At 23.0% G+C, this 24,322-nt stretch overlaps 4 protein-coding genes across 4 annotated transcripts; 2 read left to right on the top strand and 2 right to left on the bottom strand. All coding sequences in view use genetic code 6, as the record gives it.

Moving 5' to 3' along the window:
• Nucleotides 1–1,596: 1,596 nt before the first annotated feature.
• Nucleotides 1,597–5,780, bottom strand: TTHERM_00423389 (multidrug resistance protein-like transporter family ABC domain protein; the record flags this gene model as incomplete). Its single annotated transcript, XM_001471246.1, has 5 exons — nt 1,597–3,181; nt 3,246–4,265; nt 4,357–4,744; nt 4,809–5,463; nt 5,520–5,780. 5 exons carry the CDS (start codon nt 5,778–5,780, stop codon nt 1,597–1,599), a joined length of 3,909 nt encoding a protein of 1,302 aa, XP_001471296.1.
• A 1,530-nt stretch (nt 5,781–7,310) lies between these two features.
• TTHERM_00423380 (multidrug resistance protein-like transporter family ABC domain protein) lies at nt 7,311–11,527 on the bottom strand (the record flags this gene model as incomplete). Its single annotated transcript, XM_001013714.2, has 5 exons — nt 7,311–8,901; nt 8,956–9,960; nt 10,020–10,407; nt 10,548–11,202; nt 11,264–11,527. The coding sequence occupies 5 exons, from the start codon at nt 11,525–11,527 to the stop codon at nt 7,311–7,313; spliced, it is 3,903 nt and encodes a 1,300-aa protein (XP_001013714.2).
• A 2,689-nt stretch (nt 11,528–14,216) lies between these two features.
• Nucleotides 14,217–20,201, top strand: TTHERM_00423370 (myosin head protein; the record flags this gene model as incomplete). Its single annotated transcript, XM_001013713.2, has 9 exons — nt 14,217–14,865; nt 15,123–15,323; nt 15,543–16,471; nt 16,528–16,672; nt 16,736–17,009; nt 17,070–18,140; nt 18,262–18,586; nt 18,643–18,929; nt 19,166–20,201. The coding sequence occupies 9 exons, from the start codon at nt 14,217–14,219 to the stop codon at nt 20,199–20,201; spliced, it is 4,917 nt and encodes a 1,638-aa protein (XP_001013713.2).
• Nucleotides 20,202–20,691: 490 nt separating this feature from the next.
• Nucleotides 20,692–23,460, top strand: TTHERM_000423369 (transmembrane protein, putative; the record flags this gene model as incomplete). The annotated part of the gene is made up of 7 exons (XM_012797040.1): nt 20,692–21,080; nt 21,560–21,649; nt 22,073–22,162; nt 22,353–22,442; nt 22,737–22,826; nt 23,009–23,098; nt 23,370–23,460. 7 exons carry the CDS (start codon nt 20,692–20,694, stop codon nt 23,458–23,460), a joined length of 930 nt encoding a protein of 309 aa, XP_012652494.1.
• Nucleotides 23,461–24,322: the final 862 nt, after the last annotated feature.

Here is a 24,322-nt window from a genome sequence, read left to right as displayed (position 1 = left end):
AGATTTTTCAAATAATTTTACTTATATTTTATCATCCCTCCCCCTTAAAGAATTTGTATAATTAAGGAATCAGAAAAAAGATTTATTAACCTACAAATAATTACTATAAAAATCTAAAAATAATTTGTTGCCTCACTCTATTAAAAAATGTAATCTTTTCTATCTATGTATTTCTTATAATAAATTCTTTTAAATTAATTCAAAATATAAATAAATAGATAACATTTTTCAATAATAATTTTCATTAACACACAAGTATTTATTTATTTATTTAAGACTCACATTCATTAAAAAAATATTTTTATAAATTTGCTTATAATTTTAATAACATTTTAAAGTTTGGTGTTAACTTTATTTTATAATATTAAGCTAATTTTATATTTTACTATAGATTGATTAATTTGATAAATTTAATATTGAGAATTAAACTTCGTAACCTCAAATAAATTCTTATAATTAAATCTTGCATTAATTTTGTAATTTTAATAGTAAGGAGTTAAGATTCTTTTTACTTTTTAAAATAGATAAAAAAATACATTTAAATCAAAAGTAAGTATCTATCTATCTGCTCATTTAAAATTTTAATCTTTCATTTACTTTTCTCTTAATAATTCAAAACATTTTTAATAATATTTAGTGAATAATCTATCTATGTAAACTTACTTAGGATATTAAAACAAATTATATAACTGTTTAAGTATGTATTTATTCATTATTTTCACAATTAATAATATCAAGATAAAAGTACCTGAAGTATTATAATTTTATTATTTATGCATATCGAAAACAATTGAAATTTCATAATTTGCAACCAACAATAAACTCGATATATGATAAATTATAATTTCCTATTTTTATTAACTTGATAAATTTAATATTGAGAATTAAATATGTTAACCTCTAATAAATTCTTGTAATGAATTCTTCCTTTAATTTTGTAATTTTAAAAGTAAGAAGTTAAATTTCTTTTATCTATTTAAAATAGATAAAAAAATAGAAAATATATCAAAAATATAGTACTAGTTTAAACTTTTAATCTTTTTACTTTTGGCTTAATTATTCAAAACATTTTTAATAATATTTACTGAATTATCTACCTTTCTATCTATGAAAATTTAGGATTATAAAAAAATAATATATTTGCTTAAATATTCTTTATTTTCAAAATTAATAATATATAGATAAACTGCTAATTTTTTTATTTATACATATTGAAAATAATTAAATTTCTTAATTTGCAACAATAAATTCAGATATATTATCTATCATTTTTTATTTCCTATTTTATAAGCCTTAAATTATCTTATATCAGATTCTTTTTTATCATTTTAAAATTTAGTTAGCTTTTAAGAACAAGGTAATGATTTATATTTAATCCAAGAATATATTATTAATAAAGATATATATTATTATGGTGTATATTGGTTGAGGTTCCAGTATTGATATACCTCTATTAAATTATAAAAAAGAAAAAAAACTAAAAAATTTGTCTCAGTATAAATTGGTTTAAATTATAAAGAATTACAGTAAATATGAATTCTTACAATACATGTAAATGTTTTATAAATTCTAATTTTTAATTAGATTACATACAATTCAATGATTATTAAGTCTAAAAAAATATTCTTTTTTATTCATTAACTAATCGTAGGTACCCTCCTCGACTAATTTTCCTGATTCAATTACATATATTTTATCACTATCCTAAATTGTTGATAATCTATGAGCGATACATATTGAAGTTTTCTGCTTCATTAATTTGTCTAATGCCTCTTAAACTATTTTCTCATTTTGTGGATCTAAAGCACTTGTGGCTTCATCAAGAAGTAAGATATTTGGATTTTTAATTATTGCTCTTGCTATGGCTATTCTTTGTTTTTATCCACCAGAAAGTTAGCTTCCTTTAGGACCTACTTTCCTTTAAAATCCATCTCCTAGTTCTTTGTTATTTAAATTCATCTAATTATTTTCTTAATTTTGAGAGTATAATTTAGTTTTTTCTTCACTACCGTATTCCTCAATAAATTTTAAAGCATTTGCTTATTGTGCTGCTTACTTTATTTGATCACTAGTAACATTTTCAGTGTTATATTCAATATTTTTTTGTATTGTAGCATTGAATAGTATTGGCTCTTAACTCACAACTCCAAAATTCTGACGATAGCTTTTCAAATCATGATATTCTTTGAGATTTTTATTGTCTACAAATATTTCGCCTTCATAGTTAGTGTAGAATCTCAATAAAAGCTATATGATTGAAGATTTACCTGAACCACTTGGTCCAACAAAAGCAACCTTTTAACCTGCTTAAATTTTGAATGAGAGATTTCTAAAAATATATTAATCTCTAGATGGATATTTAAATGAAACGTCTCTAAATTCAATGTTTCCTTAGATTGTTTATTCATTTTGTTAAACTTTAGGTAGAAGATTTAATTATAATGCTTATTCTTAACAAATTTGAACTTCATCTTTTTAACTTAAAATGTCAAAAAGGCTATTTGCTGAGTTAAAAGCCATTGCAATATCTGGTATAAACTGATTGTTATATCCAATCCCAAAAGCAGCAAAAATCACAGAAAAAATGGACACAAACATTTCTTTAGCACTTAAATCGTAATACTGTGTGAAAATAGAGCCACAATAAAGTATGATTCCGTAAATCCAAAAGATAAGAGCAAAAGAAAAGCCAAGAAAGACACCAGAAATTTAACCTTTAGATTTGACTAATTAGAGAGGTTAAACTAATTTTTCTGATAAAAAGGTGCTTAGTTTCTTTTCATTGCAAAATGAAGCAACAGTACGAATGTTAGTCACACTCTCCATAATAATCTAACCTGCTTCTTTGTATGCTCCATCTGAATTTTCACTATATCCTTAGATAAATTAAGCTTAAAATTTAGCGCAAATAATTGTGAGAGGGGTAGCAACCATTCCGATAAGAGTGATTTACCAAGAATAAGCAAATCCTAAAGCAAGACCTATTACCAAGCAAGATAAATTTTGTATCTAAATAGGTATGATGCTAGATGTGATCTAATTTATATATTGTCCATCTTATTAAAGCTTGGTACTTAAATTACCAGGATTATTGTCAGGCTAATCAAACCATGAGCAAGGCATCTTAAGTAGTTTTGAGTAAACCTCCTTTCTCATTCTTAAAGTCAAACTTTCACCAACCCTTTAATTAATAAATAAATAAAATAATATTAATTTGATAAAATTAAATTTCTTAATTAAATAACCTGGAAAAAATAATAACTTAAAGCAAATTTCCAATTAGACACACTACTGCGAGAATGACAAAGTAAATAGTTAGCATATCTGCTCTCTCTCTGAAATCAGATTTTGAAGGGCCAAATAAGACATCAAAATATTCACCCAAAAGTAAACCGCTGACTGGCTAAGCAGCTCCATTAATCAAGGCAACAAGAAGTCCAGCATAAAAATAATTAATTTCAGGTTTATTTATTGCAATCAATTTCTTGATTAGCTGAATGCTTGTGAATTTGGGTTTATTTTTTTATTTTTTACCGTCTTTTTATGATTATCCTAAATCAAATTCTTCACTATCTACTAACAATTTTATTTTTTTTTGAGATTATTCTTATTACTCTTATGGAATTTATTTTTGCAAGCGGTTTGTACTTTCTTCTAATTTATTTTATAATAAAGGTGCTGCTTGTTTGAACCTTTAACTCTAATTTTTAACTTCTCCTTTTTCTTATTCCAATTAATTGTCATCATAATCATCATTTTAGTTTGAATTGTCTTCCAATTCTTTTTGTATTTGATTTTTAGCCAAAGCTTCAAATTTTCCTCCTGCATTAATTAAAGAATTATAATTTCCTTATTCAATCAACTTTCCCTTTTCAATGACAAGAATCCTATCAGCATTTTAGACAGTTGAAAGCCTATGAGCAATTACAATAGTTGTCCTCCCTTTTGATACTTCATCCAAAGTTGCCTAAATTGCTGCTTCGTTTTTCCTATCTAAAGCACTGGTAGACTCATCAAGCAAAAGTATTTAAGGATCTTTCAAAATAGCTCTTGCTATGCAAATCCTTTATTTTTACCCTCCAGAAAATTGGCTTCCTGAATTTCCTACATAAGTGTCAAGCTTATCTTTTAATGGCTGGATAAACTCCCAAGCCTTAGCCTGTTTCAGAGCATTTATCATTTCATCTTCTGTTGCATCTTCCTTTCCAAATCTCAAATTTTCTCTGATAGTTGTAGCATATAAAACTGGTTCTTATCCTACATAGCTAATATTTTAAAAATAAATGCAAAATATTTATAAAAATTAACAAAAATTTAATTTTAAATTCAAAATTCTATTTTTTTTTAAATGTTTACCCAATATTTTTTCTTAACCAAACATAATCAAGTTCTCTTATATCATGTCCATCTACAGTAATTAATCCAGAGTCAGGGTCATAAAAGCGCTCAATAAGTTACATGACTGTGGATTTTCCACAACCTGATTCTCCAACTAGAGCTGTTTTCATATTTGGTTGTATTTCAAGTGTGAGTTGATTGTGAACTTTCTCTACTTTTTTTGATGGGTAAGAAAAATCTACTTCTTTGAAAATGATATGACCTTTCAATTGATTTAATATTTTTGGATTATCAGAGTTTTTAATTTAAGGAATTCTTTTCAATACATCATAAATCTTTGCTGCAGCTTGCTGTCCAGAAGAAAAATTTTTAAGACAAGGAACAGCTTATCCAAGAGAAAATCCAGCTTTGTTAATAATGAAAAATTATTTAGGAAAGAATTTACAAATAAAATGAATGCTTTAAGTTACCAATTTAAATAGCAAAAAATATTGTTTAGATATCTCCTTAAGTATACTTACGACCAAAGTTATGATTAATGGTTTCATCTTACATCAGCTTAGAGCCATACCAAAAACAAAGAGAATAATCTAAGTAAACAGTCAAAAATATGAGACCAAGTCCAAATCCTGCCCAAGCAGCATATTTTGTAGCAATTTTAAATGAAATTAAAAGCCCTTCAGAATAATTTTTGATTTCAAAGTTTTCACCTGTAAGGGATTTGACAGTTTTAACCGAGTTAAGACTTTGCTCTGCAAAGGCGCTAGCATGAAGATAAGCTTCAGAAGATTTAATTGAAGTTTATTATAAGATAATTGTATAAATTAATCCACCAATAATGATAATAGGAGCAGCTGCTGCAGAAACTAAAGACATTTGCCAACCATTATAAAACCCAACTCCAAAACCACCTAATCCAGTAAAAATTGCCATTAAAAATTTTGGAACTTTCTCTCCAATAGCTCCTTAAATGAAGAAACAATCCTAAGAGATCTTGCTTGTAAGTTCATTAGGATTTTACATATCAAACCACCCTATTTCTTATCTGATAATAGCCTTGAAATATTATTTCCTGCACTCAATAGCTTGTCTTTCTCCAGAGATCATCCAGCATGCCATTTAAATCTAAATTCAAAATTAAAATTAAAATAATAAATTTTAAAATAATTGAAAGAATTTACCCAACTACATATGAATGATATAAAACCAGCTCCTATCATATAAAAGCACTATATTTTAGCATTTTCAATTATATAGGATTGATCCTAATTAGAGCTAAATTGGTTTGTAGTTCTTCCTATGATTTGAGACATCAAAGGTTAAAGGACACCATTTACCATAGCTGCAATAGCTCCAAAAACCATAAGGAATACATCTAATTTTGATGCAAATTTGAAAAGCTAAAAAAAACCAACAGGTTTTAAATGAATATTTTCACCCATAATTATTTTAATTCTTTATTTGTTAGAGTAAATTTAGTTGTCTATTAAGTATAAATTGATTATATATTTTTTAGATAATTAATTAACCATATTTTTAAACTACTAGAGTGAGGTTATTATATTACAGTAATTACAAATATTTAAGGAAAGTAATGAAATTAAATCTACAAGAATCTAATAATAAATTCTTTTGTTTTCATTTTGGATTATTAATTAAACTATTTAGTTATTTTAATAAAATTGCAAAAGAAAATAAATACATTATTTTTTAATAAAAATTGCTGATCAAAGTGAACTTAGAGTAGAATTTTTATTTTACTAAAATATTTCATTAAGAAAAGTGTATTCATTTGAATATTTAAAATATGATTATAATGAATTGACATTTATATTGTAAACTGTTTGTAACCAAAAATTAAGCAAAGATACTATCTTACTTAAGAATTAATTTATTGATGAAATAGAATGTTAAATGTAAACTATAATAAAATTCATAAGTTTAAAAATAAAATAGATCTTATGTAAATGTAGCTAAGGAATATTAATTCTTTACTAAAAACCTTCTATAACTATATTTTATTTTCTGTGTAAGCTCTTTTAATATTAAGATACCTCAATTTAAAATAAAGAACATTAAAATTCAAACTTTTTTTTGAAAAAAGTAATAATGTGTTTTAACTCTTAAAAAACTCAAAAAATATTTTACTTTTAGCCACCAAATAAATTTAAAAATATATATTGTGAGAGAACAACTTATTAAACTAAAGCTTTTTAAACATTTTAGGGAAAAAATTAAATTTAATATGGTCTTTAGTAAATACTTTAACTTAACTTAATAAGGAAAAAAAAAATTTATTTAAGAAATTCATAGCTCATTCGGAGAATTTCTAAGAATAAAATCTTATAGTTTACTTTTTAAATAGACAAAATAAATAGTATTTAATTAATTAATTTTTTAAAATAAATATAAAAATACAACAACAGAATATCTGAAATTTACTTAAAATATCATTTTTATTTTATTAAAAAAATATTTACAAATATTTTCTAGCTATTAAGAATAGATTTTAATTTTAAAATAAATTTTATTTTCTTAGTATTTATCCTATTTTAGAATAAGAAAAAATCTGAATCATAAAATATTGGTTTATCTTTAAAAAAATTAAATCTGTACTATAAATTTATTAAGATAAAATACTCTTCTGTTAATTTATGTAAACTCTAAATGAAAAAGAAATATTATAACTTTATTTATTTATTTAATTTTTTCAAAAATAGACAAATTAGTATAAAATGAAATGAGGTAGTTAATTAATTTTATTTTATTTCCTTAATTTATTTATCTGCTATCTACTCTTTAATTTTTATTGCAAAAAATATTAAAAGCTCGAAAGAAATATTTTCAAAAATCTAGTTTTTTGCTATTAAAAACAAATATTTACAAAGTATTCTTTGATTTTTACGTGTAATAAAAATACAATTAATTATACAAGTTAAGAGCTTAGAAAATAACTATATTATATTTATTGATCAGCATGTACTTAATCTATAGAAATATTCTTTTTTATTCATTAATTCTTCATATGTTCCTTATTCTACTAAATTGCCAGATTCTATTACAAATATTTTGTCACTATCTTTGATAGTTGACAATCTGTGTGCAATACTTATTGATGTTTTTCCTTTCATTAATTTATCTAAAGCCTCTTAGACAACGATTTCATTCTGAGGATCTAAGGCGCTAGTAGCTTCATCCAGAAGTAAAATGTTTGGGTTTTTAATAATAGCTCTAGCAATAGCTATTCTCTACTTTTATCCTCCTGATAATTGGCTTCCTTTAGGGCCAACTTTTCTCTAGAAACCACTTCCTAACTTTTCTTTTTTTTAGTCTTTGGAATCTTAAAATTCTTTATTTTCTTTAATTTCATCTTAAACACTTTCTTCAAATTAATTTTATTGAATAAAATTCAAAGCATTTGCTTGAGAGGCAGCTTATTTAATGTGTTCTTGAGTCACATTTTCTGAATTATATTAAATATTTTCTTCAATTGTAGCATTAAATAGGATAGGTTCTTAGCTAACAACTCCAAAGTTTTGACGGTAGTTGCTCAAATCATAGTATTCTTTTAGGTTTTTGCCATCAATAAATATTTCTCCTTCATAATTAGTGTAGAAACGAAGCAGAAGCTATATCAGAGAAGATTTACCTGATCCACTAGGACCTACGAAAGCTACCTTATGACCAGCTTTTATTTCTAAGGATAAATTCTTGATTACATATTGCTCTCGAGAAGGGTATTTGAAAGAAACATTTCTAAATTCTATGTTTCCTGAAAGAGCTTGATGGTTTTAGATTGCAACTGGTGAAATATTTAATTTTTAAGCTTAATTTTGGCAAATTTGAGTTTCATCTTCTTGATTTAATATGTTAAATAGGTTGTTAGCGGAGTTTGCTGCCATAGCAAAATCAGGCATAAATTGGTTGTTGTTTCCTATACCAAAAGCAGCAAAAAGTACTGAAAATACTGACACAAACATGTCTCTTGCACTAACGTCATAATCTTATGTGAAAATAGAACCACAGTAAAGTACTATTCCGTATATCCAGAAAATAATAGCAAATGATAGACCCATAAAAACTCCTGAAATTTAGCCTTTTGACTTAACAAGTTATAAGGGAGCTTTAAGCTTTTCAGATAAGAATTCATGAAGCATGTTCTCGTTGCAAAAAGAAGCTACAGTTCTGATATTTGTTACGCTTTCCATAACAATTTAACCTGCTTATTTATAGGCTCCGTCAGAACTTTCACTGTATCCTTAAATAAATTGAGCCTAGAATTAAGCGCAAATAATCATAAGTGGAGCAGCAGCAACGCCAATCAAAGTAATTTACCAAGAATAAGCAAATCCTAGGGCAATACCTACAGCAAAGCAAGAGAAATTAGAGATATAAGTAGGTAATATTGTAGAAGTTATTTAGTTGATATATTGTCCATCTTATTAAAGTTTAGTACTTAAATTACCTGGATTATTATCTGGCTAATCAAACCAAGCACAAGGCATCTTCAAGATTTTAGTATAAACGTCTTTTCTTATTCTTAAAGTTAAACTCTCTCCAACTCTAAATAATAGAAAATTTGATATAAATTTTATAATTAAATAAAATTAAATTTACCTTGTGAATAGCACATTTTACAAGAGATATCCAATCTAACAAATAACAGCAAGAATTACAAAATAAATAGCAAGCATATCAGCTCTATCTCTGAAATCAGACTTTGTTGGATCAAACAATACATCATAGTATTCTCCAAGCAATAAACCACAAACGGGCCAAGTTGCTCCATTTATAGAGGCAAAAATAAGACCTAAATAAATATAAATTTATTCAGGCTTGTTAATTTCTAAAAGTTTTTTAGCAAGCTAAAATTTAGAATATTTAATTTTGACATCATTTTTAGCATCATCTGAGTTACTCTGTTTTAATTCTTGCTTTTCTTGTTAATCTTATTAATCTAAGTTTTTTGAGATAGCAACCATTTCAATATTGTTTTTTTCTTGAGTCTTATTTTCTTCATCATTTCTAGAATTTACTTTATTTTCATAAATTTCTTTAGGATGCTTATTGGTTTGTTCTAAATTTTCTGTTTAGTTTTGAATTGCTTAGCTTTAATCCTTAGCTTCTTCTTCTGTCTCCTTTTGGATTTGATTTTTTGCTAATGCTTCAAATTTTCCTCCTGCATTTATCAAAGTGCAGTAGTTTCCTTCTTCGATTAACTAGCCTTTCTCAATAACTAAAATTCTATCAGCATTTTTTACAGTAGAAAGTCTATGAGCAATTACGATGGTTGTTCTTCCCTTCGAAACTTCATCGAGAGTTGCTTGAATCATAGCTTCGTTCTTTCTATCTAATGCACTAGTAGCTTCATCAAGTAAAAGTATTTAAGGATTTTTTAATATAGCTCTTGCTATACAAATTCTTTATTTTTATCCTCCTGACAATTAGCTTCCTAAGTTTCCAACAAAAGTGTCAAGTTTATCTTCAAGTGATTATATAAATTCCCATGCATTAGCTTGTTTAAGAGCATTGATCACTTCCTCTTCTGTAGCATCCTCTTTACCAAATCTTAAGTTTTCTCTAATACTTGTGGCATATAAAACAGGTTCTTATCCAACATAGCTTTATTAAATTAAAAATTTTATTAAAATTGTCTAAATTTTCAATAATAAAATATATACCCAATATTTTTTCTAAGCCAAACAAAATCTAGTTCCTTTGTTTAATATCCATCAATAGTAACAAACCCGCTATCAGGATCATAAAAACGCTCTAATAGCTGCATAACTGTAGATTTTCCGCATCCAGACTCTCCAACTAAAGCTGTCTTTTAATTTGGTAATATTTCAAGAGTAAGTTTATTGTGTACTTTAATATCTTTCTTTGATGGATAAGCAAATTCAACATCTACAAACTTAATGTGTCCCTTCAAAGTATTTATTACTTTAGGATTTTCACAATTTTTAATCTCAGGAACTCTATCTAAAAGCTTGAAAATTTTAGCAGCGGCTTGCTATCCTAGTGAGAAATTTTTAAGGCAAGGAGCAGCTTACCCTAGAGAAAATCCAGCTTTATAAACAAAATTTAAATTAAAAAATTGTATTAAAAGCTAAATAATTTATTTTAAAAATAAATTAAACAAAAATGAAAAAAAAAATGATTTTTTTTTTAAATTTGAATTAAAAAAAATATTTTATATTAAAATTTACCTATTTAAATTGAAAAATAGATAATTTGGACATCTCCTTAATTATACTTGCGATCAAAATTAGTATTAATAGTCTCATCATGTAATAACTTTGAACCATACCAGAATACTAGTGCATAATCTAAGTAAAGAGTTAAGTAGCTCAAACCTAGTCCAAAACCAGCCCAAACAGCATATTTTACAGCTATTTTAAATGAAACCAATAATCCTTAAGAATAGTTTTTAATCTCAAAATTTTCTCCTGTTAAAGACTTAACAGTTTTTATTGAGTTCAAGCTTTGCTCTGCATAAGAGCTTGCCTAAAGATATGCTTCTGATGTCTTTACTGATGTTTATTGTAAAATAATAGTAAAAATCAAACCTCCAAGTACAACAACTGGGACAGCAGCTGTTACTACTAATGACATTAACCAACCGTCATAAAATGCAACACCAAATCCACCTAACCCCATAAATATTGCCATCAAAAATGTGGGTACTTTTTCTCCAATCGCTCCTTATAAAAAGAAGCAATCTTATGAAATTTAACTTGTCAGCTCGTTTGGGTTTTGCATATCAAACCAACCAATGTCTTATCTGATAATTGCTTTAAAATATTATTTTCTACATTCAATCGCTTATCTTTCACCTGATATCATCCAGCATGCCATTTATATCTAATTTTAATTAAATTTAAAGTAAAAAAAATGTTTTGTATTTTTTTTATTTATTTATTACCCATCCACAGAAAAAAGAACCTATTCCTATTATAACCATATAAATACACTGATTTCTTGCATTTTCAATAATAAGAGAGGAGTCTTCGTCAGAACTGAATTAATTGCTTGTATTACCTATAAATTAAGCTAATAAAGGTTGAGCAATTCCATTTAATGCAGCTGCAACAGTACCAACAGCCATAAGCATGTAATCAAGCTTAGTAGCGAATCTAAACAGTTTGAAAAATCCTACTGTTTTTATTTCAGTATTTTCTGGATTCATTTTATAAGATTTATTTTTTAATAACTTATTTTTTTAATATATTTTTTATAAAAATCTTTAGTTTTATCAATCATTATTAAAAGCTCTGTTCTAAAATTTGAATAAAGAAAAGTTTTTAATTAAATAGGAATATTCAGATAATATTAGCGAGAATTTTATCTTATTAGATTGAGAGATTACAATATATTTTTGATAAAATTAATTAACTAGAGTAAGTTTCTCAGTGTAGATTAATCAGACAAATAAGACCAGTAATAAGACCTGTTTAATTAATACAAAATAGGTTAAATACTAATAATCCAAAAAAATGTCTTACACTAATAATATAATAAAAATAAATTTATTTTTTAAAGAAATAACTTAATAAACTTTTTATAATTTTGAATCCTATTTTGATAAATCATTTTTATGATTTAAGAAAGCTTATTAATTTTTTTTTTTAATTTATGCAAAATGAAAAATTATAATTAATCATATAAGTAGACTCTATAATTTATTAATTAAAAGAAGTATAAAAACGAAGAGGAAAATAAGTATTATTTATAAATTAGCAATGCTTGTAACAAATTGCCTTTGGAAATTTATAATTTTATTATAAAATTATAAGAATTTAAACAATTTAAAGTGGAAATTTAATATAATTAATAAAAATCTATTTTTATACTGAGAAAGTACAAAAAAATAGTTGTATTTTATTTAAATTTATACTCATAAACTTAATAAAATTAAGTAGACTCTTTTGTTTTAAGATAGATAAGATAAATTAAAAATAAATTGTAAGTAAAATACTTAATTTTTGAAATTATAAAAATGTAGTAGATGATTGATTTAATGATCTGTTAAATCCTAATTATTATTCTTATCTGTTTTTGTTAAAAAATTAATTTTTACTATTGTACTTGAATTTTAGAAGTTAAACTTTTTAAAAAAACTTAAAAAATATGAAAAAACATACATTTAATTATTTAAAGATTATTTATTATATTCAAAATTTACATGGAAGTAATATTTTTATTATTTGAAAAGTTAAATTTATTTTAAAATAAACAAAATATTTGATTGAAGTATAAATATAAATTATTGTGAAATAGAAATAACAATCTAATTTTTGATAAAAATACAATTAATTTTGATGATTTGTAGACTCTTTTATTTGTTTTACAATAGACAAATTAAATGAAAATCGAAATTAATAAGTTTAGAAATTTAGAAATTAAGAAAATTAGAAAAATAAAAAATACAAAAAATTTCACTAATTCTCACCAATTCCAATTTTAACGATTTTGTTGATAATCAATTTATTTCAAATTATGAAGATTAGTCAAAATTAATTAGGATTTTATGTATTTCATTAAATTAATAGTTATAATCTTTAATTTAAACTTTATTAAGTATAAATTCTATTTTCTATTCCAAAGCTAATTTATTATTTTTTATTTTTGTTTAGGAATTTATAATAAATTGTTATATTTTGAATTTTTATTTTATATTATTAGAATTGTATTGTACATGATTGATTTAGAAATATTAAATGTATTTTATTTATATTTCAAGAATACATTTTATTTCATTTTAAGTATTCATTTTTATTTTAGATATCGATTCTTAAAATTAGTTATTAATCAAATAAAAAATAAATATTATATAAAATGTAAAGTATTTTGAATTCAAAAATGAGATTATCTTTATTAATTTCCAATTACTTCATGTTATTTATATATAATTTATTTGAAAGATTTAGTATGTTGTAAACAAGATAAATAAAAAATATAAAAAAGGTATATTTAGAAGAAATACTATTTTATTCAATAATTATTGATAGTCTTTCTATTTGTTTGCTCTATAGTAAAATTAATTTTTATTTTTTTTTATGAATTTCTCATAATTTTTATGAAGTGTTTTTAAAATACTTTTTACTAACATTTCTTTTTTAAATTAAATTAAAATCAAATAAATTAATTTTTTTAAATCAAAAATATTTAGGAAAAAAAATAATATGATAATTAAATGAATATTTTCAACATAAATTAATACTATTAATAGTCTTTCTATTTTTTTTTTGGAGTGGGTAATTTAGGGTTGAACTTGATTAGGTAATTTAAATTTTTAAATAATTTCACAACATAAACATAAATATATCACTTATATTATTAATATATTTCTTTATAATATCCTCTAATTTTTTATAATTAAAATTCTGCTATGTCTATTTCAAATATTATGACAGAGAGTTAAAAGTAATTAAAAATAGCATTAATATTTGCATTTGAAATATTTAATATTTTAATTAATTAGAAAATGAATAGCAAACTTAGAATTATGCATGCAACTAAGTTAAATAATGTTTGATAAGAATTCATAAATTGATCTTAATTAGAAAGAAAAATTAATGGGTGTGAAAGCATCAGGTAAAAAGATCAACCAACAAAATAAATATATGATTAGCAAGCAATGCCTTAATGACTTGGGCTTGTATATAATTACATTGTGCCTTAAAATTTATAATTAACAAATGTGTTTGAGATGATAATTTTAATATATTATTATTATTATTATATATTTATAATAATTTCGCAAAGATATTTACATCAAATAATTTTAAAGAATATAAACTCCTTGCAAATTAGTGTAATAGAGTGAGGTAGAGTTTTATTTTAGAGCAAACAAAAAATAACTAACTATAAAGCATATGGCAGCAAAAGCTAATTAAAAAAGCAAGGTTAATACTACTTGGATGGTTCCAGATACTCCAGCTTGGATAGAAGTTGGAAAGGAAGAACCAGAGACGAAGAAAGTTTTTATGAAAGCGACAATTATTGATATAAATAAGGATAAAACATAAGTAAAATTAACAAAAAAAGAAGATAATGAGGCTATTCCTGATGAAGTAAGTGTCGAGAAGGTATATCAAGTAAATTAATTGCCTGAAACCGGATTTTCGGATATGGTAAGAATGGATAACCTGAATGAAGCAGAAATTATAAACAATTTGGAATTAAGATATTCTAAAGATATTATTTATACTTATATTGGGCCAACATTAATCGTGATGAATCCATATAAATATATAGAAAGTGCTATGAGCGAACAACTTTTACTTATGTATTAAAATGAGCTTATTAGTAAAGGATTTATTGATTAAAGGGAAACTCCTCCTCATACATATGCAGTAGCTGGATAAGCTTTTAGTAAACTGTTTGAGAATATGAAAAATCAAGCAATAGTAATTAGTGGAGAGTCAGGTGCAGGAAAAACAGAAAATGCAAAATTAGCGATGAAATTTTTAACTACAATGAGTCATCATGATTCAAATACAGTGATTAGGATTTCAAAAGGAGGTAATTAATTTTAAAATAAATTTGAGTAAATTTCTTAAAACTTTAATGGAATTTACAAAATATATTTCTCTGCTGCTTATTATTGAGAAATAATGAATGAAGTCTTAACTACATATTACATACGATTAATTTTCCAATTCAGAAAGAAGTTTATTAAAAGTCATTCTATAAATTAAAAACTATTACTTTATAACAAATTATTCCTACCACTATTTAATATTTTTATTGCTTATTAATATATATATATATATTAATAGAGTCTTCCATAGAAGATAAAATATTGAGTTGTAATCCTATCCTAGAAGCGTTTGGAAATGCTAAAACTGTTAGAAATGACAATTCAAGTAGATTTGGTAAATATGTCAGTATCTTAGTTGATAAAAAGTCGCATAAAATTCAGGGAGCTTCCATAACTAATTACTTACTTGAAAAAAGTAGAGTTACTGTTTAGGGATAAAGTAAAATAAAATTCATTTCTCAATTTATTTAATTATATAGCCATGGATTATTTTTTATGATCTTAAATCGAATATATTCACTTTATACCTAATTTATGCAAATAAAATATTTAACTTAATCATTCTCACAATAAATTTGATTATTTCTTAACTTAAATATTGATAAATTTCATTGTTTGTTTTTGAATCAATTTATTGTTTTTTTTATTCTTATAATAGATGAAAGAAATTATCATATTTTCTACCACTTACTCAAGGGTTGTTCTGCTGCTGACAAGAAAAAATTAGGTTTAGTGGATCCAAACAATGGATTACCTTTTGATCCAGAACAATTTTAATATTTAAAAGATGGCGGATGCTATGAAGTTAGCACAATTGATGATTATGCACTATACAATGAAGTTTAAGATTCTTTTACTAGGATGAATTTTTCTTAACACGAGAGAAACACTATTTGGAGGATTTTGTGTGCTATTTTACTTTTGGGAAACATCAGATTTGATAAAACAACTCTCACTGATTCAAAGCCCTGCAGTATTATTGGGATTGACTTCTCTAAAAAAGTAGCAGATTTACTTGATATGTAATATAATATATTGGAGAGATGTCTTCTTATTAAAAGGCGTAAAGTTGGTAATGATATTACTGAGTCACCACTTAATGAATAAGATATTTATGCAAATAGAGATAGCTTGGCTAGAACTTTATATGATAACCTTTTTACATGGTTAGTTAAGAGATTAAATCTTACTGTTCTCCCATCAGAATTGTCTGAAAAATAGCTTCAAGAATAATGTCTCTCAATAGGATTACTCGATATTTTTGGTTTCGAAGTGTTTAAAGTGAACAGTTTTGAGCAATTGTGCATCAATTATACTAATGAGAAGCTATAGCAGCTATATATTTCTTACGTCTTCAAATCCGAAGAGTAGGAGTTTATCAATGAGGGACTAAAAGATCATATTGGATAGCTAAGCTACACTGATAATTAAGAAGTTATTGATTTGATGGATAAATATCCGAAAGGTATATTTGATCTCCTTGATGAGAGCTCCTCTCTCGGATCTTCGACTGACTAGCAACTATTTTAAAAAATATGTTCTACCCATAAATCTTCTCAATTCTTTATCCTTAATAAGTCAAGCGCAGTAAAAAAACTAAATATTTTAATGTAAATAGTAAATGATATTTCTTTTATTTAAAGGATTCTTTTGTAATCAAGCACACAGCTAAAAATGTTGAGTATTGCATAAATAATTTTAGAACAAAAAATAAAGCTGAAATTAGCTAAGATATTATTGATACTGTACTGTCATCAACTAATGAGTTACTTGGAGATATATTTTTAGGTATTTTTTAAAATTTATTTTTATAATAAAAATAAAAATTATTTCGATTTTTTTAAAAAAAAGGTCTTGTTGGTGAAGAGGTTAAACAAAAATAATTTATTATTAGTTAGCCTAAAAAGCCTTCAAAAAATGATAAATTTTTAGGAGCAAAGTTCAGATTTTAAATGAAGTAGCTTATGGATGAATTGATGAATGCTGATTGTCATTTTATTAGATGCATTAAACCAAACGAAGTTAAGAAAAAAGATTACTTTTTACAAGGATATGCTTTTATATAAATAAGATATTTAGGTGTCCTAGAAGCTATTTATGTTAGAAAAGAAGGATTTCCTTATAGGTAAAATTATTTAATTTAATAATATCTTTGACAACCAACATATTGTTTATTAAAAATAAGAAAAAATTTTAAAGACTTGTACACTTAATATGGAGATATGGTCAAAAAATTTAGAGGAGTTTCTCTGAAGAAATAAATAGAATAGAAAGCTAACTTTAATTAAATAAGTGAAGATATAATAGCTTAGCTTTTGCCAAACGTAGATAAGAAGAAATTACTTTATGGTAAGACTAAGATTTTTACTAAGGATGATGTTGGTAGAGAATTAGATGAATTACTTCACGTGTGGTTCCAAAAGAAAAATGATTTTGCTAAGCACATTCAACACTAATTTAAAGTTTTTAAGTTTAAAAAAAATATTCTGGCAAATTTGAAGAGATTATCTAAAATTGTTAAATGCTTCAGACGCTTAGCTGCGATGTATAAAATGAAAAAGCAAAGAAAGAAATTCTTATGCATGAAGGCATCTGTGTTTAGAGTCAAAGTTATTAGAGTAAAATTATTTAAGAAAATGGCTTTTGGAATTTGGAAAGATTTGATAATTGAATAACTGAGAAAAGAAAGAAAGAAAAAGAGCTTAGCTTTAATGATGAAATTATTTGACTATCATATTAAGAAGAAAAACTTTAATAACTACAAGGCTAAAGTATAATCAAAGAAAAAGTAAATTTAGGATTAGCTTGAAAGAGAAGCAGAGATTAAATAAAAATAGTTATAAGAGCAATAAAGGTTGGAAAAGAAAAAGAGAGAATAAGAAGAAAAGCAATAAATATAACTCTAGCAATATCAGACTCAAGGAATGGAAATGTGTGTCAGTCCTGATACTACAAAAGAAATGACTATGAACACTGAAAACTCTAATGAATATTCAAATGAAAAAAAATCTAATGAGGAAAACTCATTCTAGATGGATTCTCTAAATTAATCATTAAATATGTCATTTGTTGACTAAATTCCTAATCACGATAAAATGATCCATGAAAATCTAAAAAGAGGTACACTAGCTCATCGAATGACTAATTTAATTAACCAGAAGAAAATAGACCAAAGAAATATGCAATCAAGTGATACTTTTGATGATGACAATGACGATAAAGAAACTTCCGTTATTGACAACTATCTAAACCCAGAGTAATTAATTAATTAATTCATTTATTTTTTTAATAATTTAATTTGGAGTTTATATTTTTTTATTAATACTATTATTATTTAAATATCAAAAACCTAAATAAACGTTTTATGTTTAAAATAGATAAACACCTGAAGAATTATAAGGATAAGTTAACATTGACAAAGTTTATCTTTCACAAGACTGCATGTTCAATATATAAAATATACAAGAATCTCTTAAATAAAGAATATTAGAAAACGACTACATCCAATTTTGTAAAGACATTTACAAAAAGAGAAGTAGTTGGGGAAGGACTATTCCTTTTGAAAAGTAGGGTTTCCATTAAAAAGAACCTCTGAAAAAGCCTTTAACCAATATATCACCTCTCTTAGAACCAATTGCAATAAAAGCATTCACGAGAATACTAAAATATTCAGAAGTTCTAAAATCTAAAAGAGATTCAAGGGTATAATAAATATATAAAAAAGAAAGTATTTTTTATAATTTTTATTAATAAAATAGATGCAAGCTTATAAGCTTTTAGAATTGTGCTTTGATTAAGATAGCTCTCTGCAAGATGAGGTTTTCTTATAAATTGCTAAACAATTGCAAACTGATGATCTAAGCTTAAAGAAAAAATACTATTCGTTAATGGCTATTTATTCTAGCTTCATTAGTACTAGCTCAAACACTATATATCCCCTATTAAACTGCTTCTATAATTTAACATTAACTGAGAAAGATGAAATTAATAAATAAAGATGTAAATTTATTTTCACAAGAATAAGAAAATGCTTTTAATCTCCAAGGTAATTAATTTATTAACTCATTCAAAAAAGCATCTTCTTATAACATAAATCAATTAATGTCATATTGAAAAAAGATTTAATTTTAAAAAAAATTTTAATTTAACTTAAACAATTTATTCTTTTTAATATAAAATCTAAAAAAATGTTTTAAATGCTTAAAAATAAACAAAAATTAAAAAAATTTAATCAATTAAAAAAATATTTTTATTTTTTAATGAATTTTATAAAAAAAACAGAGTTTACTTGCCTACTAAACAAGAAATATAAATGATTGAAAACAGAAAGAGTATTATGGTTCCTATTTATATTTATATTAATCGCTGTATTTTTATTGCTGTAGAAAGCTATACTGATATTAGTAGCGCTATTAGTTTTGCATTAAGAGAATTAGAAATAGAAACAAATTAGCGAAACTACTGCCTGATTGAATAAATTACTATTGAGAATTTAGACTCATAAGATGAGAATAATAAAGTAATAATTGAAGAGAATATTTTAGGAGATGACGAAAAAATTATGGATATTTATAGCTGTTGGGAGAATGAAAAAGACTTAATTAAAAAGAAAAAATTAAAGCAAAGCTTTTCTGCAAAAATTATATTTAAAATAAAAAACTTTTTTAAATTCAATAAATACGACATAGATTCAATATTCATGTATTTCGCTCACTGCTGTTAAGATTATTTAAATGGCAGATTTGTTTTGTAAGATAATGTAATTGTTAGATTGGCTTTACTTAAGCTCATTAATGATTATAACAGTATCTAAGAGGCTTAAAAAATCCTTAAAAACGTTAAACTGAAACTTCATGAATATATTCCTATCAACGAAAAGTCTGAGTCTTTGATAAATAACTGGCAAACTGCTGCACTTTCACTTTGCAATAAGATACCTTAATGTGATTCTTCTTAAGCTAGGACTCTATTTTTAAATACACTTAAAAAGCATAGCTTTCTTTTTATGTCTCACCAATTTGAATGTCATTTTTACACATCAGATTCTTATTAAAGAAATTCCTTTGCTTAAAATAGCACAGTAGAAGAAGCTATAGTTGCAATTAAGCCTTTTGAAATTCTAATTTTAGAAAAGTAATCTAAAGACATAATTGACTAATTTAAATTGAGTGAAATTGTTAAATTTGGAAAACAATCTTAAAATAGAATAACTATTATTTTAGGAGATACAAAAACATTCCATTTTCAATTAAAAGATGCTGACCCATATATTTAAATCATTAATTAATATATTAAAATGGCTCTAAGTCCTGTGTGAAATTAATACTCAAATAAATCTATAAAAATATTTCCTTAATAATATTGTAATTTATGTAAATAATTTAAATTTTGTCTCTATTTGTTCATTTAAAAATTAAATTAAATAAGAAAATTAATTTAATAAATAAATTAAAGAATAAAATAATTACCAATCAAAAATTTAGATTTCACTAAAAACTTAATTGGAATATTTTTAAAAATAATAAGGTAAATCAGAAAATAATTTTTTAATACATACATAATCTTTAATTTAATTATGTTTATTTAATTATTATTTAAATAATTGCTAATAAATAGCGACGATTATTTTTTAATATTGCAAAGTACTATAGTAGCAAGCACAAAATAAATTAATTTATGCTTATAGAAAAATTAGAAATATCAAATAATTTTCTTTGAATAAAATATTTATTTTGTGATTAATTACATTACTTTACATATTTAATTCAGAAAAGATTTTGGATCGATTTTTAGATTATATTAAAAGTATGTTTTAGTTGCAAAAAGATTTTGAAAAAATAAATAAATAAGTAACTATCACAGACTACAAAACTATAAAATCAAAAAATAAAAAATAATATTTATTAATTTATTTATATCTATAATTTTAATCTAATTCATTAATTTTTATTTTTTAGGAAAATATTTTTATTTAGTTTTTAAATATTATTTTTTTCAAATACAAAGAAAGAAAGATTAATTAACTCAATCTTAATTATAAAAGCTTATATAAAATAAGTATAAAAGATTATTATCGTTCAATTATTTTTTTTAGAAAATAAATTAGAAAGGGTAAAAAAAAAAAGAAGATGATTGTTAACAAAATTGAGGAGCTCTAAAATTGCTTAAATTGCTAAATATTATAAATTGATCTGGAGTAAACCTTTATCAAAAATTTCTAAAATAAAAATATTCTCTTTTAAAATATTTTTTATTAAAACTCAATAATTTATTTAAATCATATTTATTTATTGAAACTTTTGTTAAAGATTAAATTTAAATATAAATTAATTATAAATTGAATGGCTAACTTTATTAATTTATTTATTTATATAAATAAATTTGCAGTAGAAAGTAAAATATTTTTATAAATAATTTAAAATTTTTATTTTGAGAGATAACTTATTCAGCTTAGATTCTGAATTAGCTAAACTAACAAAGCTCACTAATTTAATTCTCTATTAACAGTTATAAACATAAAAATGAAAATTAAGAAATGATTTTAAGATATTGTTTAGCTTATATTTTATACTAAAATATAATTTTTTTTCCTTCTTTTTATTTTATTTGTTTTTAATTTTCTTATATTTTACTTTTTCTTTATAATTTATAAAATTATTTTCTTAAAACTAAAAGGAGAAATAGAATTTTTGATGAAGGAGTTATTACCTTAGGTTCTCAATTATCAAAATTAACTAATTTGGTTAATTTAAAACTTACATTAGAGTAATATATATAATCAATTTATTTATTATTTTCTTAAACATATCTAAGAAAAACTTAATCAATAAAAAACTAAATAAATATATAAAAATGTCCTTAATAAATTTTAGAAACATATTTTAGGAGGAATTTTTTTCAAAAATTAAAAAAAAATATTGCAAATTGTAGAAATAGGTATTTAATCAATGTGTGTGTGTTTATAGATTATTAATATCTCCATAAAAAATAATTTAAATTGCTAAAAAATATATTAATTAATTATAATAAATCTGAATAACTACATAAACAAATGTTTTCTCATTAAGTTATTCTATTACTAATTATTTATTACTGATTATTTTCTATCAATAAGATACTATTCTTTCAAATATTTTTAATTTATCAAACTCTCTTAATTCTTATAAAATTTTATTTTATTAAACAAAGGAGAAACAATATTAGTGAAAGGAGCATTTATGAATTAAGTAATGACTTAACAAAATTAACTAATCTCTCAACTTTATCACTAAATTTCAAGTAAATTAATTTAAAATCTATTTAGTTTTTCAAAAAAAAAAATTATATAAAAATTAAATAAATATTTCGAAAAAACTAAAAAAAAAAAACAATAAAAAATAAATATTTTAACTCTGAATAAAATTTTTTTAATTAATAATATAATGAATCATTGCTTTAAATTGAGCTGATATTTTATTAATTAATAAAGTGAAAATAATATAACTTGTAAGGGAGCAGCATATTTAGTATAAGGATTATCTAAATTGCCTAATATCTAAATATTAAATCTTTAACTAAGGTAAATAAATCAAACCAATTTATTTCATTTTTATTTATCTAAATAAAATCAAAATTTAAAAAAATACAAAAAATTAATTAATGATGATTTCAAAATTAAATCAAAAAGAAACTAAAATTTTATTGTTAATTAATGAATAAATTAAAATTTTTTATTAAACTTTATTTTATTCTATTGGTAAACTCTTATTGTTAAATCTATTGAATTTTTTTAAATTAAATACTAAATTTTTTTAAAATTAAATTAAATACTATTTTTTATTCATAAAATTTAACCTTTTTTTATAATTATAAGAAAAATTAATTTGCGTAATGAGGGAGCATTTGTTATAGGCTCTGAATTATGTAAATTACCAAATCTGTTAGCTTTGAGTATTTACTTAAGGTAATATACTATTTAAATTTAATTCAAGTTTTCAATTGTTAAATATAGCTTAAATTAAAATTAATTAATTTAATTCTTATTCTCTTTTTTTACTTTATTATCTAATTTTCATTTTTAATTCATTTTCTATTTTTATGTATTCTATATTTATATTTCAATAATTGGCAACTTAAATAATAAAGCTCCAATTATATTGATGGTGAAGGTGCTACTGCTTTAAGCTCTGAGTTAGCAAAACTAACTAACCTCTAATCTTTGATAGTTTACTTATCGTAAGAAAATATTACTTACTTATTTATTTATTTAATTTTTTGAGGAAAAAGAAGCACATAATTCAAAGTTTATAAAGTTTATGAAAAAAAATGTTTATTAGAGAGATTAATAATTATTGAATAAAATATATAAATTTTCATTTAAAAACATAATAAATTGCTCGAATTTTAATATTTTATTTGATTAACATAATAAAAATGTATTTAAATTTAATTTAGAGTGTTTCTATTTTAAGAATAAAAATTAAAAATTTTGAATATTTAATAATAGGTATAACTAAATCTAATAGCAATATAAGAAACAACTAAAAAGAAAGGCTTTTAAGCTTAAGAATTTAGTCTAGTGTGTTTTTTACTTTTGAATAAAGTTAGCTAATAAATAGTAAATAAATAAATAATTATGATTTAATTGATTGTCCAATTATTCAGAAGTTTTACCTTTTTATTAAAAGAGCAAGGTTAATTTAGTCTCAAGCAGTATTTATTACTCATTCATAATTTCACAATAAGCAAATTTATTTTTATATTTATGATTGATTATGTTAGTGTTTTAAATTCTATATTATATAAAATTAATAGTATTATGTTTTTATCTTTAAAAATGATAATGTAAATCGAATAATTTTTTATTTTTTAGAAATTAAATTAATAATTTTATTAAAAGAAGTCATTTTTTTTAATTGTTATTTCTTAATTAAATTAAATTTAAGGTAAACTAAAATTCTTTAAACTTAATTTTATGTTTTCAATTATAAAGATTATAATTATTATTTATTTTTTTTAAATGTGTTTGTTTGCCTTTCCCTAACTTTACTCTCCTTTTAAATTTAATAAAAAACTTTTTTCATGAGACTTTTTTGAAAATAGTTAATGGGGGTATTGTAAAAGAGGAGACTGATTAAAATTCATTTTTGAGAATCTCGCATCACCTCAGTCTTTTTTAATAAATTTGAATTTATATGACATATAATATTGTTTAATTATTGATTAATTAAAAATTAGTATTATTAAATTAAATAATTTTTAATAAATTATAATAGATATTAATTTTATATGTCAGATTGAGTATCAAACAAGAAACCTTCTTAATCATTTTATAAGGAATTGTTTTAATCAGTTAATTTTTGAAGAAAAAGACAAATGTTAAAAATTTATTATTATTTTTTCTTTTTGAATAAACAAATAATAAATTTATTTTTTTATTTTTTGAGTAGAATTTTAGCT

This window comes from Tetrahymena thermophila (assembly GCF_000189635.1).
Source record: "Tetrahymena thermophila SB210 genomic scaffold scf_8254671, whole genome shotgun sequence".
In the NCBI taxonomy this organism is placed as follows: Eukaryota; Ciliophora; class Oligohymenophorea; order Hymenostomatida; family Tetrahymenidae; genus Tetrahymena; species Tetrahymena thermophila.
Note: the sequence above shows the minus strand (reverse complement) of the source record. Positions and strands in the feature narration are given on the sequence as shown.